The sequence below is a fragment of the Protopterus annectens genome, chromosome 5.part0 (genome assembly GCF_019279795.1).
Source record: "Protopterus annectens isolate FY-2018-M chromosome 5.part0, PAN1.0, whole genome shotgun sequence".
Taxonomy (NCBI): domain Eukaryota; kingdom Metazoa; phylum Chordata; order Ceratodontiformes; family Protopteridae; genus Protopterus; species Protopterus annectens.
Genome location: NC_056735.1, coordinates 1,353,015,253 through 1,353,036,474, shown reverse-complemented (window position 1 = coordinate 1,353,036,474; position 21,222 = coordinate 1,353,015,253). Strand labels below are relative to the sequence as shown.

At 44.4% G+C, this 21,222-nt stretch overlaps 1 protein-coding gene across 1 annotated transcript in view; it reads right to left on the bottom strand.

The window, feature by feature from the left end:
* Window positions 1-21,222, bottom strand: part of PCF11 (PCF11 cleavage and polyadenylation factor subunit) — a 587,359-nt gene that overhangs the window by 221,692 nt on the left and 344,445 nt on the right. The window contains exon 13 of the mRNA XM_044072002.1: window positions 7,863-8,046. Within this exon, the coding sequence (XP_043927937.1) occupies window positions 7,863-8,046 (184 nt within the window). The remainder of the gene's footprint in view (window positions 1-7,862; window positions 8,047-21,222) is intronic.

Genomic DNA, 21,222 nt, shown 5'->3' with positions numbered 1-21,222 from the left:
CCCTGGATTTAGAGTAGAGTGGTAAATGATAATGCTTTGTAAAGGTGTGCACTGAACTCCAGGAAGCAGCCTGTAAAATGTCTTTGGTTGGTACTCCCCTGAGGAAGGCTGAAGTAGCAGCTGCTCTGGTTGAATGTGGCCTAATGCCCTTAGGCACTGGCTTGCCATGCTGTGAATAGCAGAAACGAATGCAGTGGCCTATCCACTTAGAAATAGTCCGCTTAGAGAAAGCCTTTCCTTGTGAACCTGCAGCATATGCTACTAGTAATGTCTCTGTCTTTCTGAAAGCTTTGGTTCTGTTCAAGTAGAAGCATAGCTGTCTGTGTATGTCCAAAGAATGCAGAATTCTCTCCCCCTTATTCTGTGGGTTTGGATAAATGATAGGCAGAACAACAGTTTGGTTAAGGGCCATACTGGACACTACCTTAGGCATAAATGTCGAGTTTGTCCTCAGGGAAACCCTGTCTGGATGAAAAATGATAAAAGGTTCCACAGCCATGAGTGCATGTAGCTCTGAAACTAGTCTTGCAGAGGTTATTGCTAGGAGCAGAGCTGTTTTCCAAGATAAAAACTTTATATCAGCTGTAGCGGCTGGCTCAAAAGGAGGCAGAGTGAGTTTTTCCAAGACATAATTGAGGTCTCATGCAGGTATTGGTGATGATCTTGGAGGCCTTAAATTTTTGGCTCCTCTGAGGTACTGTCTTAACAGAGGATGAGAAAAAATTGGTGGCTCTGTACTGTAATGAGCAGAGATAGCAGAGGCATGAATTTTAATTGAGGAAAAGGATGGCCCATTGTCCAGCATCTCAGTTAAGTATTGCAAAATCTGAGGAATACTTGGTCCAGCTGTGTCAATTCCTTGTGCCTGGTTCCAAGCACAGAATCTTTTCCATTTTCCAGCATAAGATTTTCTAGTACTAGGCCTCCTGGCCTCCAAAATAACGTCCAACACCACTTCAGTGAGAGGGTGTGTTTTGTGTGACTACATTATCCGCCATGCTGCCAGATTTAAGGTCTTGAGTTGACTGTGCAGGATCTGATTGTTCTGTTGGGACAGTAGATGAGGTATTTGAGGTAAGGTCCAGGCTGGGAATTGAGACAAGTTCCTTAGGATTGGATACCAGTACTGGCGGGGCCAGTCTGGGGCAATCAGTATCATTTCTGGCTTTTCTTGTCTGACCTTTAGGAGGACCTTGGGAAGGAGAAACAGTGGTGGAAAGGCATATACTGTTAAGTTTTTCCAGCTGAAAGATAGGGCATCCACTTTCCATGCTTGTCTGTGATAAGTCCTTGTGCAGAATTTCTTTAGTTGGCAGTTGTGAGGGGAGGCAAACAGATCTATGTCCGGGCGTCCCCATTTCCTTATCATGCTGAAGACTTGTGGATCCAATTTCCACTCGTGGGGATCCATAATGTTTCTGCTTAGTTCGTCTGCCAGAGTATTTATCTTTCCTGGCAGGAATTGTGCCTGCAGATGTACTTAGTAAGTCAATGCTGTGTCCCACAAACTCATGGCTAGTCTGCAAAGGGGGTAAGAATGAGTGCCTCCTTGCTTGTTTATATACCACATGACCATGGTGGTGTCTCTGTCTATCAGTAGTTGTCCCGGATGAAGTAGGTCCTTGAAGGCCATCAGGGCATTTTGAACAGCTAGCATCTCTTTTTGGTTGATATGTAGATGCATTTGGTTTGTGGACCATGTGCCTTGAATACATCTTCCTGCCATATGGGCCCCCAGGCATAACCTGATGCATCCGTTGTTAATGTCTGTCTGGCTGGGGGTAAAGTGAATGGCTGTCCCTTGTTTTGGTGACAGGCCTTCGCCCACCATCGAAACTCCTGTTGCAGGCAGGGAATGAGAGTAATTATTGTTTCCAGGCTGCGGCAATGTTGAGTCCAAACACTTTTTAGGTACCACTGAAGTTTCCTCATATGCAGTCTTGCATATGGAATTAGTAGAATGCAGGATGACATGAAGCCCAAAGCCTGCAGAATTTTTCTTGCAGATAACTGGGCCTTTGTTGCCAACATTTTGAAATAGGTAGTCAGTTGCCTTTGTCTGGCGTGAGATAAGCCATCTGGGCAGTTGTATTTAAGCTTGCACCCAGGAATATTTTCTCTTAAGAGGGTACTAGTTTTGATTTCTGTTCGTTGACTGTGTACCCTAGGCATGGTAGTAATCTCTTTACAAACGCCAGATGCTGTAGTAGAATGTCCTTGTTCTCTGCTTGAATGAGGCAGTCGTCCAAGTAAGGATATATTTATATTCCTCTGTCTGCAGAATGCAATTACTGGTGCCAGGCACTTTGTGATGACCCTGGGCGCAGTAGAGAAGCCAAAGGGCAGTGCAGGGAATTGGTAGTGCATTGAGCCAGCTTTGAATCTGAGGTATCTTCTGCATGTTTGTCTGATTGGGACATGCAGGTAATGCCTCTTTTAGGTCTAAAGTCACAAGCCTAGCCTTCTTGCACAGCATGGGCAGAAGCTGCTGTAAAGTCAACATTTTGAATTTTGGAATATCCAACTTATGTGTTTAGAATAGATAGGGCCAGTATTTGTCTCCAGGCTTTGTCCTTTCTGGGTACCAAGAACAGTCGAATAAAATCCTTGTCCCTGCTCTTGCCCTGGTACTGGTTGAATGGCCCTAATGTCCACGAGGGATGAGACTTGTTTTTGTGCCTCTGTCCATTGGTTTTTTTGGCAGGTCAGGCCAACCGTTTACCCTTGGCAGGGTATGAAAATGAAATTTGTAACCCTGTGACACTATGTCTAAGACCCATTTGTCCTGGGTTATTATGTGCCAATTTTGAGAAAAAAGTGCAAATTTCCCCCTAAAGGTGCTGCCAGAAGATAAGTGCTTGGCGCAGGCAGGGGAAGTTATTGGGACTGTTTCCTGTATGGCTGTGCTTTGTCTTCTCCACTTTTGGAGGTAGAAGCACCCCATTGTTTAGACCTGTACGAACCTTGGGGATGGGATCTGCCTCTACGGCGTCTGTATCTGCCCCTTTGTGGCCTGTCTGACACTGGAAAGGACCAATTCTTTGTAGGCCAGTCTCTGCTAAATCTTGGAGGCTGTACCTGCAAAACATCCTTGACTGTCTGCATAGATTTAGCATTGTCCTCCATCTTCTTTTACACCTCTTCTGCTTCAACACCAAACAAGGTATCATGCTGTAATACAGCATGTAATAATTTTGCTTTAACGTGATCAGGTAGATTTTGTTCCTTTAACCAAGCATGCCACCTAATGACAGAACCCGTAACAGCGGCCCTGCAGGCCGCCTCCAGAGAATCAAAACCACATTGCAAAGTATGCTTTCCAACTTGTTCAGCTGCATGCAATAAATCCTGCATTTCTTTGTTTTCTGCACATTCAGAATTTATCAACATTTTCTGTTTAAGCAGTGACATAATATATTGCTGATATTGGAGCATATGAAATTGACAATTTAAAGCCCTTATAGCCAAGGTAGCACAGGTGTAAATCTTTTTTCCCCATCTGTCCAGTGCCCTAGAATCCCTGTCAGAGGGGGTAGGGTTTTTTGCAGTGGAAGCCTTAAGCTCTTTGGGTCCCTGAGAAATAGTTTCTGGATCAGCAGCCGGGTTTTTGAAAAGGAATTTATGAGAGTCAGGAACCCTGTAGTATCTGTCTGGCTTAACAGGAGCTGGAGGTAAGGAATCAGGGGTCAGACTGGACTCTGAAAACACATCTACAATGTCTAACACAGATGGAATAGCTAGAGGCTTATGTTGTGGTAGTAAAAGGAGGTCTCTGAGCCTTTTCTTAGATTCTGAATAATCTTGGCTCTCCCAGTGGAAATGCTCCCTCATGGTATGTAAAGTTTCCCCAAAAGAATAATCCTCAGGAGGAGACGCTGAAGGGATAGATTCTTCAGCATCAGAATCCTCATAGGGAGGAAGAGAATATTCCTGATCAGAAGAGGAATCAGATGAAATGGAAACCTGATCTGAAGATTCATAATCTGTCTCTTGCCTAGGCCTCTTATTGGGGGGGTGGGTGGGAACCCCTGATCAAAGTAATCAAGTCCTCGGCCATCTTGAGCATCTGTTTTTTAGGCATGGAGGCCTGTCCATGAGGCTGTTACACTTGTTTCTTTGTCTTTAAAGGTGCTTTAGTCTTTGCCTTTGAAGCTGAAGTAGTTTTAACATATAATTGTGTAGGTCTGAAAACACCCTAAGAAGCAGATGCCTGCTCAGCGGCTCCGGACCCATCTGAGGGAATAGTTTCCGAAGGTCCAATACCTTGAGTTTCTAAAGGCCTGGTTGACTCCACGTGGGAGTTGGTAGCGGCCTGCGGCTCTAAAGTAGCGGTCGTCAGGGGCTGTGAAAGCACCTCACTGAGAACCGGCGACTGGCTTAGAAGAAGCCTCGTCGTCGGTTTTGGACCTCAGATGCCTGTCCTTTTCTTTGCGTTTTTTGTAAATTCCGGTAGTCGGCTGGTCAGACGGCATTGTATAATTAAATCTTCTGCCAAAATAGTGAAATGCAAAATCGTACAGATGCTTAACTGTGCGTTGGTTAAATCTAGCACCAAACCAACAACTAGAAACGTTGTGATCAGGGCCTAGGCGAGGAATACAGTAAGAGTGAAAGTCCTTATGAGGTATTTGCTTCCCACAAGAAATACAATTATTAACTTTCTGACATCGGTCTGGAGCAAGAAAAAAGTTTCCCCAACTGGGTACTTGGCGTTTAATGAAGACTTTCAGATCTGAAATTCGAACACGAAAATCTCAGGAGTCGGCCAACCGGCACTTTCGAACAGCTTTTGCTTCTAGCACCGCGCAGCAAGAAAGACTAAAGAAAATGGCGTCAGCTGCATCTTTTATACCCCTGGCGCACTGACGTCAGGGAAGAGGCGACAGTAACCGACGCCGGACCTAGACTTTGGAATTCAGGCCGACTGAGGGTAGCCTGCCAGCAGGATAACCTTATTGTAATGACTGCAACAGTGAAACACGAAGAGCATCTCTATTTTCCACACAATCAGAAATCAACATCAGTTTCTGTTTAAGTAAGCCCATGACGTGCTGTTGATATTTAAGCATATGAAATTGACAGTTTAAAGCCCTGATTGCCAGGGTTGCAGACGTATAAACCTTCTTACCCAATCTATCCAGTGCCCTGGAGTCTCTATCAAAAGGGGGTAGAATTTTTAGCAGTAGAAGCCTCAACACCCTTGGGATCCTGAGAAATGGTTTCAGGATCAGCAGTAGGATTTTTGAAAATAAACTTGTGGGAGTCAGGAACCCTGTATTATCTGTCTGGCTTACTAGGAGCCAGAGGCAGGGAATCAGGAGCCATGCTGGATTCTGAGAAAACATCAACAATGTCTAAGAACAGGAGGTATAGCCAAAGGCCTATGCTAAGAAAGAAGAAAATCCCTAGGTCTCTTTTTGGATTCTGAAAAATCCTGACTCTCCCAATGAAAATATTCCCTTAAGGTATGCAAAGTTTCTCCGAAAGAAAAATCCTCAGGAGAAGCAGAAGGGATGGATTCTTCTGCATCAGAGTCCTCATAAGGTGGAATAGAAAATTCCTGATCAGAAAAGGAATCAGAAGAAATGGAAAGGTTCATAATCAGTGCCTTGCCTAGGCCTCTTAGCAGGAGGGGGTTGGGAACACCTGATCAAGGTAATTAAATCCTCAGCCATTTTGATCATTTGTTTTTTAGGCATAGGGGCCTGAGCACGTGGCTCATGCGTCATTTTTTTTTTAGACATAGAAGTTGGTTTTGGCCTTGTTTTTGATGATGGCGTTGGTTTAATATACAAATCTTTAGGCCTGAAAACACCCTCAAAAGCCGGTGCCTGCTCAGCGGCTCTGGATCCATCCAAGGGAGAGACATTCGCGGGTTCAATGCTTGAAGAATCTCGCGGCATACCGGACTCCGAATGGGTCTTGGCAGGCCTGCGAATCAAAAGTAGCAGGCATCAGGGGCTGCGAAAGCGCCTCACTGAGTACAGGTGAACCGGCCGACTAGCTTAGAAGAAGCTTTGTCGCCGGTTTTGGACCACGACGGTCTGTCTTTTTCTTTGCGTTTTTTTGTGAATTCCGGTAGTCGGATTGCTAACAGACATTTCAGGATAGTATCTTGAGCCAAAGTATTTAGAAGCAAAAACATACAGACGCTTAATAGTGCGTTGGTTAAATTTAGCACAAAACCGACAGCAAGGCACGTTGTGGTCAGGGCCTAGGCAAGGAATACAGTACAAATGAAAATCCTTATGAGGTATTTGCTTCCCACAAGTAATACAATTAACTTTTACTGACATCGGTAAGGAGCAAGAAAAAGTTTCCCCAACGGGGTACTTAGCTTTAGGTTGAAGACTTTGGTTCTGAAACTCGAAAATGAAAATTTCAGCAGTCGGCCGACCGGCACTTGCGAACTGCTTCTCCTTCGGGCATTGCGCGGCAAGAAAGGCGGATTAAAATGGCGTCTGCTGCATGTTTTATACCCCTGGCATCATGAAAGAGGAGACAGCAACCGACGCAGGACCCAAGACTGTTATTCAGGCCGACTGAGGGCAACCTGCCAGCAGATTACCCAAATGTAATGACTGCAACAGTGAAACACGAAGAACATCAAGCATGACTCCTGCGATTGGATGGCCCCTAGGCATTAGACAAAGCTACTGTGGCCATCTGTTAAAGACATCTTTTGGGAGCATTTCATGCACTTTTTGAACCCCGTGGGTTTATGCTCCTTACTTTCCTTAGACATAATTATACACACAAAACCCAGAGAGACTGAAAGAGAGAAAAAGGAGGACTAGGTCCTTTAACTAAAATGGGCCTAGCCCTAATGTTACACAAGGACTAGGTCCCTCTAACTTAAACGGGCCTAGCCCGGTGTAGAAAAAGCTAGGTCTTCTAATTTACAATAGACCAGAAAGGAAAACCCACTCACACAAGAGAAAACATAAATGACAATAAATTTCTATAAATCTATATTTCTAATAACAGATAGTATACTAGGGAAGCTATAATCCTAGTAAATTCACAAGCGGATCCCCGCCAAAAACAATCTAAATATAGCAGAAAACTAACTGCCAATGGTGACCAAAAAGGTCAGAACAACAACAGACAAGACAACAGGAGCCCCTGTTGATTAAGAGCGGAAAACCACCAAAATTAACATTCTACCTAATAATCAAAAAATGCACAACGGCACCTAAACTAACTGGCACACAGGATACCAATAACCACTAGTAAACTAAGGTGCACTCAAAAAGGGCAAGCAATACAACTGCCTAATATATTAGCAACACTAAATATACAATAAAAGTTCTAATAAAGCATTGATATACGATATTGAATATAAAGCATTTGAAAAACTTAGCCAGAGCCAAGAGAAGCACAACTGAACTCGTCGACGCGGCAAATGGTATCTGGGGATTGTATTGGTGCACCGTGGGATACCTGCTTAGCCACGAGCCAATCAGAAGTCTTCCAGCTTGTAAATCGGCCGAGCCGGAGCAGAGGATCGGCTCCGAACCCATATGTAAAAATGAAGGTAAGATCAGACTACCTAACATCTGAAGTTAGGGATAAAATTTCCAGAATAAAAAATTCTGTCTCAAAACTAAAATACTGACTCTTAATACTGCTAAAAGAATTAAAGTAATTTCACCCTTTTAGCCCATAACATTGGGATTTCCACCACATAAACAGTGCTTTGTGCTGCAGGCTACTGTTATACAAGGAGAAATTCACGGCAAGGGAGCCTAGGGCTGGCTTAATGTCTGCCAGAGAGACTACTTAAGACAGTAATACCATCAAAAAAAAGACAGGAATAAAGTTAAAATTATTGACCTTTACTTTAGAAGTACACCACTTACTGTTAAACTGTAGTACCATCGTCTGTGTGTAACTTTCCTGCTGACATCCTTTTCAGTTCTATTCTGCCTATAATGCCAGTCCAGATGATCAGCATAGATGTCAGTCTGTGAAGATGTAAATCGCATTCCACAAGAGTAACACTGAATCCCAGTGTAAAGTCGATTAATTACGCTTTCATATCGCCTACAAAGAATTAAAGAAAAATGAATGACATGTAAATACAGAAAATAGCAGATCAAGTCCACTATGTTCTTCTAATTTGCTTGCACTTCTATTAGTCTGAAAGCTCACCTCAAACATGCACCAAAAAATGCTTACCATTCTGTGTGAACAGCACAACTACTTTTCTTTAGTCTGCCTTTGTCCACTCATTCAGGATTTGATACTTGTTTTATACTGTTCAAGGTCGTGGCGAAGGAGCAGTATATCCCAGCAGGCAAAGGACACAAAGCAGACAACCAGTGCTGGATGGGATGAATTCATAAGACAGCGACACACACAAAAGGCTTACACATCTTAAATGCATTATTATGGACAATACCAAGTCATTTAACAGCACTCTCTTTAGAGCATAGAATAAAAAAAATAACTGTGTAGGCAGCTTACTATGACTGAAAATGTTGCAGTGTGACCACTGTTTCAGACAAACTTGTATGGATCTCTGCTGCTGGGCGAGTGCAACACCCAAAGAAAACTAGAGAGGACCAACCACGGCCAGGTGTAAAGCAACTTTAATAAAAAGAGTAAGTGCTTTCACGGCCACACGGCTGTGGTTGGTCTTCTAGTTTTCTTACTTTGTTGTGCTTATAGAGGACCTTTACCCTGGTTTCCATAACTTTTTTTGGTTGTACAATATCCAGCCTGACATTCAGAGGTGAGCATCCTTCCAAGATGGGCTGATGTCACTGCATATCATGCAAGCGAAATTCACCTGTGCCATCGTTGGTCTTTCTTGCCCCCACTAACTGGCCACAGCCACATCTAAATCAAAGGCTGACAGACTGCATTCTTGCGGCAATTCTGTCAGAGAGAAATCCAACAGGAACAGGTTACAGGTGCAAAAGGGGAAAGGGGTATACTATAGGTGCACACCTCAGACACACTGTCACAGTGCAAAAGGGAGGACAGGAGGAGGAGGAAAAGGACTGCAACAGCAACCACCCTCAAAGATCTACACTTATAAGCTGCCTACACAAATATGTTTTTCGTGTCACTGTTGCAGTCAAAAATTGCAGAAAAGATTCTAAAAGTTAGTCTAGTGCAGTTATGGAGGATGGCTTCTTGCTTGGATGACAACTGGAGGGTGCCCTTCAGGACAGCAGAGACTTGTCTAGCCCTTGACCTTTATACATCAAGCCTGCAGTTTTTTTTTTTTTTTTTTTTAGAGAAAGTGTGAACCTAAGACCAAGTGGCTACCTGTAAAATGTGAAGGACACGAGCTCCTTTCAGAAAGGCAGTAGTAGCTGTAGTACCCTTTTCTGAAAGAGACCCTGACTTCTGCCTGCAAGGTCCTGCCAAGGGTCTTATAGAAAAAGTTGAGTGCTAGTCACTTTTGGATCTACACCAAGAATTTTTGTCACTGTAGTCGTACCTTAATGTCTATGCACATCAAAGATTTGAACTTAGTTCAGGGCTGTCTATAGTGACTTTTGGCACAAGTGCGAGTTTAACATGCAGGGTCAACTTCTTATGGAACTAAAAGAAAGACACTGTGACAGTTTTGTACATCAGAGATTCTTGTAGCAAAATTAACAGCTACAAAGAAAACAGCTTTCTAAGGGCGAAATTTTAGAAGTGCTTACGCATCTGCTTCAAATCATGATAAAGTCGGGTTTTCTAGCACAAACTTCAGGTTACAAGCTGAGGCCACTATCCTCCTAGGTGGCCTCAGACAGAGGATGACTTTCACGAATTGATGGAAGATGATAAAAGGCTGGACAGCCATTGAGAGCCTGTAATTCTAAAACTCTACGAGCTGAGGTGATAGCCAGAAGGAAACCTGTTTTCCAGGACAAATATTGCAAATCTGATGAGGCAGCTGGCTCAAAGGGAGGCAGGGTCAGTTTATCCAGAATGAAATTAAGATCCCAAGCAGGTATTGGTTGTTTTCTTGGAGGCCTTAAATTCTTAGCCCCTCTGAGGAACTGTCTTAAGAGAGGGTGAGAGAATAAAGGTGGATCAGTGTATTCTGCAGAAATGGCTGAGGCATGGATTTTGATGGAGGAGAAAGAAAGTCCACTGCTTAGCAGTTCAGCCAGATATTGTAGTATTTGAGGTAAACTCAGTTTTCCAGGATCCTGGCCCTTTTTCTCATTCCAGACACAAAAACATTTCCATTTTGCGGAGTAGGCTTTTCTAGTTGATGGCCGCCTGGCCTCCAAAATGACATCCTGCACCTCTTTGGAGAGTAGGGCCTGTTGTGATGCTAAGGAATCTTCCATGCGGCTAGATTGAGCGTTTTTACCTGGCTGTGAAGAGTTTTGAAACTGTGCTGAGTCAGAAGAAGCGGCATTAGAGGCAGGGTGCATGGTGGGGAATGCGTCAGGCTCCTCAGGAGTGGGTACCAGTGTTGCCTTGGCCAGTCCGGAGCAATGAGAATCATCTTTGGTCTGTCTGCTTTGGTCTTTAATAGAACTTTGGGCAGCAGAGGAAGAGGAGGGAAGGCATAAACTGTCATTGATGTCCAACTGAAAGAAAGAGCGTCCACTCTCCAGGCCTTTGGATGGAAGATCCTTGAGCAGAATTTTGTCAATTGATGATTCTTGTGGGAGGCAAAGAGATCTATGTCTGGCCTTCCCCATTCTTGGATTATTTCTGTAAAACTTTTGGATGCAATTTCCATTCGTGTGGATCTGTCATATTCCTGCTTAGGTTGTCTGCCAGCGTGTTTTCCTTGCCTGGCAAGTACTGTGCTTGTAGTTCCATTTGTAAGTCCATGGCCATGTTCCAAAGTGACATGGCCAGTCTGCATAGGGGGTAAGAATGTGTTCCTCCCTGTTTATGTACCACATAACTGTGGTGTTGTCCGTTCTTATCAATAGTTGACCTGGTTGTAGAAGGTCCTTGAAAGCTATAATAGCATTTATTACTGCTAGCATTTCTTTTTGATTGATGTGAAGGTGCTTTTCTTTTTGGGACCATTTGCCCTGAATGCACAGATCTGTCATGTGTGCCCCCCAGGCGTAGTCCGAGGCGTCTGTTGTGATGACCTGATTTGCTAGAGGCTTGCTGAATGGAAGACCTGTGTTTGTTTGACATGCTTAAGCCCACCACAGAAATTCCTTTTGCAGACATGGAATTAGTGGTATTATTGTTTCCAAACTGTGGCTGTGTTGAGACCATATGTTTTTCAGGTACCATTGCAGTTTCCTCATATGCAGCTTTGCACATGGGATTAGTAAGATGCAAGATGCCATGAATCCCAGAGCCTGCAGGATTTCCTTGCAGTCAGCCTGGTGCAATTTGCTAGTGTTCTGAAGTATTGAATTAGTTGCCCCTGCTTCTCTGGCGTGAGGTAGGCCATCTGGGTGTTTGTGTCCAAATTGGCACCCAGGAAAATTATCTTCCGAGAGGGTATTAGCCTTGATTTCTTTTTGTTGACTGTGTATCCCAGAGAGTTCAATAACATTATTACATTAGCCAAATGTTTCAGAAGAATGTGCTTGCTGTCCGCTTGGATCAGGCAGTCGTCCAAATAGGGGTATATTTGTATCCCTTGAAGTCTGCAGTGGGCAATTACTGATGCCAGGCATTTCGTGAATACCCTGGGTGCAGTAGATACGCCAAAGGGCAATGCAGAGAATTGATAATGGGTTGAACCTGCAAGAAATATGAGGTACCTTCTGCAATTTTGTCTGACTGGGACATGCAGGTATGCCTCCTTGAGGTCCAATGTTACCAGCCAAGACTCCTTGCCCAGCATGGGAAGAAGTTGCTGTAGAGTGAGCATCTTGAATTTTGGTACGAGAAGAAATGTGTTTAGGATGGATAGATCCAAAATAGGTCTCCAATCTTATACCTTCCTTGGCACCAGAAATAGCCTGGAATAAAAACCTTGACCTTGTTCGTGCGTAGGTACCTCATGAATAGCTTTCATGTTTATGAGATCTGTAATTTGCCTTTGTGCCTCTGCCCTTTGATTGTGTGGCAGGTTTGGCATGCCTCTCATTTTTGGAAGGGTGTGAAAATGGAATTTGTAGCCACTGTTTATAATGTCCAGGATCCATTTGTCCTTTGTGACAACATGCCAATTTTTTGAAAATAATGCCAGCTTTCCTCCTAAGGGGGCTGCCATTTGAGACCTGGTTGGCATGCAAAGGGGAAGTCATTGGGTTTGCTTTCTGAAAGATTGCGAGTTGTCCTCACCACCTCTTTGTGTAGGAGCTTGCCACTGTCTGCCTCTATACGATCCTTGGGATTGTCCTCTACCCCTCGGGTGCCTGTATCTGCCTCTTTGGGGTCTGTCTGTGGCAGGAAAGGACCAGTTTTTGGAAGGCCAATTTCTACTAAAACGTGGTGGTTGAACCTGTAGAAATTCTTTCACAGTTTGCATTGATTTAGCCTTTTCCTCCATTTTCCTTAATACCTCCTCAGCATTAGCACCAAATAGTACATCCTGTTGAAGAGGGGTGTCTAGTAATTTAGCTTTGACATGATCAGGCAAGGCTTGTTCCTTGAGCCAGGCATGCCTACGTACGACTGATCCTGTAACAGCAGCTCTACATGAGGCCTCTAGAGCATCAAAACCACATTGTAAGGTATGCTTACCCACTTGTTCTGCACTATGCATCAAATCCTGCAACTCCTTCAAGTCTGGTTGTTTAGGTTGTGACATTTTACTCTTCAATTGTGATAACAAAAACTGTTGGTATTTTAGCATATGAAACTGACAGTTTAAGGCCCTCATGGACAAGGTAGCAGAGGTATATACCTTTTTTCCCCACCTTTCTAAGGATCTGGAATCTCTCTCGGAAGGCAATGGATTTTTGGCAATGGAGGCCTAAACTCCCTTGGGGCCCTGTGAGATGGTTTCTGGGTCAGCAGCATGGCTTTTGTAAAGAAACTGGTGTGAGTCAGGAACCCTGTAGTACCCGTCAGGCTTAACTGGAGCTGGAGGTAGAGAGTCCGGGTTAAGGCAGGCCTCCGAGTAAACATCTAGGAGGTCCAAGACAGGAGGTATAGCCAGAGGCCTGTGCTGAGGTAACAAGAGAAATTCCCTGAGCCTTTTCTTGGAATCTGAATAATCCTGGCCTTCCCAATGGAAGTGTTCCCTTAAGGTATGCAAAGTTTCCCCAAATGAGTAATCCTCAGGGGGAGATGCAGAAGGGATGGACTCCTCCGCATCAGAGTCTTCAAAAGGGGAGTAAGAATGTTTCTGATCATCAGAGTGCTCTGAAATAATGGAGCCCTGATCAGAGGAGGGGGAATCTTCCTCCACTCTGGGCCTTTTGTCCGGTGGGGGCTGAGAACCTCTGATTAGAGTAATTAAATCCTCAGCCATTTTAAGCATCTGTTTCTTAGGCATGGGGCCTGGAGATGGGCCCTGTGTAGCTGGTCCCAGACTGCATGGTTGCTTTAGACTTTGTGAAAGCCTTGATGGAAAAAGAAGAGGAAGGTCTGAAGACACCTTGAGTGGAGGAGGACCTGTCCACATTCTGAGTTTCAACTCCAAGAGTGGCTTCGGTATCTGTAGTCTGGGTGTGGGCCGAGGAGCCTGCGACCTCGGGCACAGGAGACACCGTCAAAGAAGTATCGTCGGTAATCAGGGGCTGCGTAGGCACCTCGCTGAGAACCGGACCACGTGTAGTCGGCTTTGGCGTGGTGTTGGTAGAGGCCGCGGACCTCGTGTATCGGTCCTTATCTTTGCGTTCTTTTAGACAAAACCGGAGTCGGAGTATCCGATGACATAGTATAGTTAAATGCTTTCCCAAAATAATGCTGGGCGAACTCCGCCCGACGCTTAATAGTGCGTTTGTTGAATGTAGCACAAAAGCGACAGACCGAGACGTTGTGGTCTGGGCCTAAACAAGGTATACAGAGGGAATGGAAATCCTTATGCGGTTATTTGCTTCCCACAAGAAATACAATTATTAACTTTGTCTGACATCGGTCTGAGGCAAGAAAAGTTTCCCAAACGGGGTACTTAGCTTTTAAGAAGACTTCGGTTTCCAAATTTTCGTAATCTCAGGAGCTGGCCGACCGGCACTTGCGAACTGCTTCTGCTTCGGGCACCGCGCGGCAAGAAAGACTGAAGGAAATGGTGTTGGCTGGTTCCTTTATACCCCTGTCGCACTGACGTCAGGGAAGAAGCGACGACAACCGACGCCGGACCTAGACTTTGGAATTCGGCCGACCGAGGACCCGCCTGACGGCAGGAGAACCCATCTGTTATGACTGCAGCTGTATGCACGATGAACATCTGATGACTAGCTTAACAGAAGCGTCATAGGTTTGGATCTGTGCGGTCTGTCTTAATCTTTATGTTTTTTCGGAAGATCTGCTGTCAGATGGCTTACTGAAGCCATATTGGAATTTAAGGACTTTAAGCAAAATATCTCGCTACAATAAGGGCACGATGATGGATAGTTCTGGCGTGGAACAGCACAGAAGTGACAACGAGGGACGTCGTGGTCTGGGCCTAAACAAGTAAGAGTGAGTCTCGGTGTGGTATATGCTTTCCACAGGCGAGACAATTAACTTTTTCTGACATCGGTTAGTGCAAGAAAAAAGGATGCCCAACAGGGCATTAGCTTTAGAAGACTTCAACTTCAATTCGGTAGATGATACTCGGTAGCGGCAGACTGGCACTCGTGCAAAAGAACAGTTGTGTATACTTACCATAAATGTAGATGTTAGAGTGCACTCACTGTTGCAGTCATCACACTTGGGTTATCTCTGCCTGCAGGTAGCCCTCAGTCGGCCCGAATACCAGTTACTTAGTATTTCTGCGTCGGTTCCTGTCGCTCCAGGACTGAAGTCAGGTCGGCAGGGGTATAAAAACAGGCAGCAGATGCCATTACATCATTTTTTCTTGCCCCAAATGTCAAGAACCCCCCAATAGGGAGCTAGGCTATGGTGGGAAAAAACACCACCAGTAAAAAATAAGTACTAACACCAATAGCCCTGTAAGGGGTGAGTAATTGACAGGAGAGAGAGAGAAAGAGACAAGGGGGCTGGAGGGAGGGAAAAGTACAGCTGTGTACACTTACCATAAATGTAGATGTTTGGGTGTATTCACTGTTGCAGTCATTACATGTGTTATCTGCCGGTAGGCCTGATTAACCAAAGTCTTGGATCCTACGTCGGTTGCTGTCCCTTCTTCCACGACGTCAGGGGTATAAAACATGCAGCCGACACCATTACATCAGTTTTTCTTGCCCCAGATGTCAGATGCCCCCCTAATAGGAAGCAATTAAATATAAAAGTACAATGATTCCAACAAAAAAGCAAATACACCAAAAAGGCTTTTAAGCATAGTAAAGGAAAGCAGAGGTATAGCCAAAAGAAGTTAGGGGGCTGGAGGGAGGGCAACCAAGACTGCAACAGTGAATACACTCTAACATCTACAAGTGTACACAACTGTACTGTTCTTCGTGTTTCACTTTTGCAGTTATTACATTTGGATAGACTCCCAAAGCTATGGTTGTGAAGAGGAATTTAGATAGCATTAGGGCCAGCTTTAAGGCCCTGCAAGACTGCAGTGACAAAGCTAGCTCTGGATTTAGAGAAAATTGCCAAATGATAACGCTTGGAGAAAGTATATACACAATTCCAGGTAGCAGCTTCTAGGATGTCCCTGGTAGGGACGCCTCTGAGAAAGGCTGTAGAGGTAGATGCAGCCCTGGTGGAGTGAGGTCTGATCCCCTGTGGGATAGGTTTCCCATGGTGCGTATAGCAGAAATGAACGCAACGGCTTATCCATTTAGAAATGGTTTGCTTTGAAATAAATAGCTTTCCCCTCTGCCCCTGCAGCAAATGCCACCAACAGTTGTTCAGATTTCCTTTGAGGTTTAGTCCTGTCCAAGTAGAATCTAAGTTGTGTGCACATCTAAGGAATGCAGTATCCGTTCCCCCTTATTCTGTGGACTGGGAAAGAAGATTGGCAAATGAATGTACTAATCAAGAGCCACACTGGATACCACCTTGGGCATGAAGGATGGATTGGTTCTGAGGGACACCCTGTCCACATGAAAGATGATGAAAGGCTTTCACTGCCATAAGGGCCTGTAATTCAGATACCATTCTAGCTGAAGTGATTGTTAAAAGGAAAGCTGTTTTCCAAGAAAGAAATTTTAAGTCTGCAATAGCAGCTGGCTCGAAGGGAGGTAGAGTGAGTTTCTCCAAGACAAAATTAAGGTCCCAGGGCTGGGGATGGAGCTTCTCCTGGGTGCTCTTAAATTTTTGGCCCCTCTGAGGAACTGCTTGAGCAGTGGGATGAGAGAAGAGGGGAAGTTCTGTGTTATGAGCTGAAATTGCTGAGGCGTGGATTTTATTGGAGAAAAAAGACAGGCCCTTGTGAAGCATTTCAGTTAAGTATTGTAAAATCTGAGGTAAACTGGGCGCTGCTGTGTTCATCCCTAGAGACTGGTTCCAGGCACAGAATATTTCCATTTTTCAGCATAAGATTTTCTAGTACTAGGCCTCCTTACCTCTAAATTAACATGTACAAGCATACTTTACCTATGCTCACAGCATGCACTCTCCTTGCATATCTTACATCCTACCAAAGATCCATCATTCCCCCACTCAACCACTACCACTGTACTACTACTCACACCACCACTCATGTCTCACCCTCACTCAGCTCTCCTCCCACCAACTCAAGAAACATCCCTATGCACCCTCCCCACATATTCTACCAACTATATTACTCAAGCATAAACCATCCCTACAACTTTACACAGTAACCCTCCCATCATACCCATTACCCAAAGAGCACACTCATAACGTTTCCCTTATAAACAAACATTCAAAAACTGAGAAAACTAATAACCTCATGCATATCTAAAGTAGCCCTAAGTGGAGATATCCACCCCAACCCCTGGCCCTACCATCTCCAACCCCAATCCTCATAATCAGACTAGAAACCACAACTTCTCCCATATTAGAGCCAATAGAAAGCCAAGCGACTTCTTTCTACTAAACCTAAATATTAGAAGTATATCCAACAAAGTCCATGAACTCCATGCCACCACAGACTTGTACTCCCCAGATATAGTCATCCTGACAGAAACCTGGCTAAAACCTCACATTACCAGTGAGCAAATACTCCACAGGTTATGGCATACTAAGAGTAGACCGGCTAAACAAGAAAGGAGGCGGTGTAGCTATAATATTTAAACAGCATCTAAACATCCAGATTTAAAATCATCAGCTCCACAAACAGGCAATGAAGAAATAATATATACCAACCTCAAAATAAACCAAAACAAAACCATCAACATAATTGGATGCCACTTCCCACCTGGCCAAAACATCCCTCCACTAGAAAACCTCCTCAGCTGGTCTACCCATCTCCCCCCAAGAAACTATAATTTTAGGTGATTTCAATACTGACTGGCAATCCTGTTCTGGCAACCATCCAATCCATCATGTAAACCTTCATGGCTTCACCCAACTAGTCCAGTCGCCAACCAGGATAAATAAAAACTCCAGCAAGCACACTACCCTGGACTAGATACTAGTCAGTAAGAGCCCCCAGTCATATATAACAGGCTGCTTATCAGATAGCCTCAGCGATCACTCCCCAACATTCCTACTCAAAAAATACCTATACCAAGCTAAACCTGTCATTTACCGTCAAATACGTAAAAAACTAAACTTTAACCCACTCACATTCATCTCATCCCTCAAAGAAAGTAACTGGCATCCTCTAAAGTACCTCAGCCTTGATGACGCAGTTGAATTTTTTAATACTACCTTCCTGAGCATCCTTAATTACCACACCCCCTAAGACTTTCCAGAATCAAAGCACCACCCTCCCCCATGGCTACAAAAAACCACTAAGTCAGAAATGAAAAACAGGGATAAAGCCTGGGAGCACTGGCGCAAAACCAAAAACCCCCTCAACTAGATAAATTCCTAGAACTACGCAATAGAGTCAAAAAGCTAATAAAACAGGACAAATTCCAATACTACCAGTCTGTCCTAGACTCCCCTCAACACAGCCACAAACAATTCTGGTCCTCCATAAACTCCATCCTCCACCCAGGTAAAGTCAGTACCCCTCCTCCTAACATCCCTCACTCATCAGAAAATATTGCTACCTCATTCAACACACACTTCACACAAACCATACTATCACTAGCTAAACACAACCCCCCTCCCCTCCAACCCACACCTTCAACTAGTAACCTCCCCACTGCCTTCTCTTTTTCTCCCATACCTACATCCAACATAAAAAAAAACTCTTAACTAAACAAGCCCACCAGATTAGCAGCAGGCAACCTCCCAAGTGAATACCTACAAATCGCAGCTGATGCTCTGGCCTACCCAGTTTCCATCTTGATTAACTGACCTCTGTCAGAAAGTTACGTTCCCACACTGTGGAAAGTATCACATACAATTCCCCTCCACAAAGGCGAACCCTCCACAGAACTAACCAATTATCGCCCCCATAGCTATTCTCTCTCCACTCTCCAAAATACTAGAAAGATGCATACATTCTCAGGTCTCAGACTACCTCCTTACTAACAACCTCCTTTCCAATACTCAGAATGGTTTCCGACCAAACCATAGCACCACCACTGCCTTACTCACCTTTACTAACACTATCCTTCAGCATAAAAACAATGGCCATCTCTCCTCTGTTACTTTCCTAAATCTATCTAAAGCATTTGACATGGTCCCACACAAACAACTTGTCTCTGTCCTCAATAACCTATCCTTCTCACAATCGGTCACCAACTGGTTTCAGGGTTACCTGTCTGACCGCCAACAATCTGTTGTATGGCAGAATGACATATCTCCCCAACTACCTGTCTCCATAGGGGTTCCCCAAGGATCCATCCTCGGACCCCTACTCTTCTCTGTTTTCACCAATAATCTAGCCTCTGCCACCAAACATGGCACACTCATACAACACGCAGATGACTCAACCATCATCTGTTCAGCCCAGTCCCTACCCAAACTGCAAAAAGTCACACAGGAAGCCTTTTCCTCTGTTGAAACTTGGTTATCCGATGCCCAATTAATACTCAACCCAAACAAAACTAAACTACTCATCTTCCAACCTAAACATACTCAAAACAACTCTCTAACATCACAGCAAAAGACACCACCACTATATACCCAACTGAACATACCAAATTACTAGGAGTGGAAATAGACAAACTAAAATTTGACATTCACATATCCTTGACCATAAAAAAAAGTCCACAATAAACTAGGAGCGCTATACAGAAATAAGCAACTTCTCACCAAAGCAGCAAAGATTTCAATAGCAAATTCCCACCTTATCTCCAACCTACTTTATAAGCCTGTCCAATATATACCAATCTAAAGCAATGCGATTTAAACAAGCTAGAGACCTGCTACAACAAAATCACCAAATTCGCCACAAGGGCATCCTACCGTAGTCACCACTGTCTCTCATTTGCTGAACTGGGCTGGCTTGAACTCCCTTCACCTCCTTCAATGGTATCAACTTTCACTTGCCCACAAACTAGTAAAAAATCCACTAAATGTCCCATCCCTCCAGAAGCTACACCAACCCTATCACACCACCAGACCACTAAGATCCAGCAACAAAAATCACTTGCAGATCACTAAAGCCATTAACTCTGCTGGTGAAGCACTATTCTCATGCAACACAGCCAAATTATGGAACTCCCTCCCACCCACAACTACCTCCATACCATCATGCACCCACTTCAAAACTTTACTAAGAGCGCACCTAAAAACATGCTGGCTATGGCCTTGCAACTCCCACTCTAATATCACCCTCCCCATCCAACCACTACCTTTCTTCCCATCCAACCACTACCTTTCTTTCGGCTACTACTTTTCTTTCTTTTTAAGTTATGTACCTACCATAACGTTCCATGTTAGTTGTCTTCTTCTCGCCTTCTTTCTTGCTGGATGGGTTCGGAGCCGATCCTCAGCTCCGACTCGGCCAATACTAAAGCTCGAGAGTTATTTTTACCGGCTCGAGGCTCCCCTATATCCCACAATGCTAGGCGGTAAATACCCAGATCTCGTTTGATAGCTAAAAGTATAGCAGTGCTGGTCCCCTAGAGACAGAGAAAAATGAAATCCACCTATATAGAGACTACCTGTAGAACTATCAATCAGGGGCAATAGAGGTGGTTGACGCTGTGGAAGATAAAAGATCCCAAGGATCCTCTCTGTCTGTCCAGGCTAGGGGGATGGAGGGTGGGACGCAAGAAAGAAGGCGAGAAGAAGACAACTAACATGGAACGTTATGGTAGGTACATAACGTCTCAATGTTAAGTTGTCAATCTCGCCTTCATTCTTGCTGGATGGGACCACGTCCCTAGCACCCTTATCCTGGGTGGCTCATCGGAACAGACTCTTGAGGGCGGTGGAACCAAAGTTAGCCCGGTTTCTGGAGGCCATATCCAATTTATAATGTGAGATAAAGGTATGAGGAGAAGCCCATGTAGCTGCTTGACAGATGGAATCTATGGGCAGTCTGTCTTAAAAGGCTACTGACGTAGCTAACTCCCTGGTTGAATGAGCTCTAGGTCGTGGTGGTAGCTTTTGGTGTCTGAGTTCATAAATGAAGGAAATTACAGAGGCCAGCCATCTCGAAAGGGACACTTTGTAAACTGGAAGGCCCATCTTCCCTTCCGCATAAAATAGGAATAGCTGGTTAGACTTCCTAAACTGTTTAGTCCTATCCAAATAATAACGAAGCTGGCGATGAACATCTAGGAAATGTAACTTTTGTTCTGCCTTGTTGGAATAATTAGGGAAGGAAACTGGAAGGTCGATTGTCAGATTCGCCTCAGAAGAAACCTTGGGTAAAAAGAAAGGGTTGGTCCAAAGGGACACCCTGTCTTTGTGGAAAACTAAATATGGAGGACAACTGCAAAGAGCATGAAGTTCAGATACCCGTCTAGCTGATGTTATGGCTACTAGAAAAAGGGTTTTCCATGAAAGCAATTTCAGAGAGCAGGAAGCGGCCGGTTCGAAGGGGGGGGGGGGGATCAAGGAGGCTAGAACCAAATTTAAGTCCCACTGAGGTGGGGGGTCTCTAATTGGGGGCTTGAGCAAAAAGATACCTTTTAGAAAGGCTTTGCAAAGTTTATGAGACATGATGCTGGAGTCTGAAAAGCCTGATGCTTGAGTCTGAAAAGCCTACATGGAAATTAAATATAGCCGCCAATTGTACTCTAA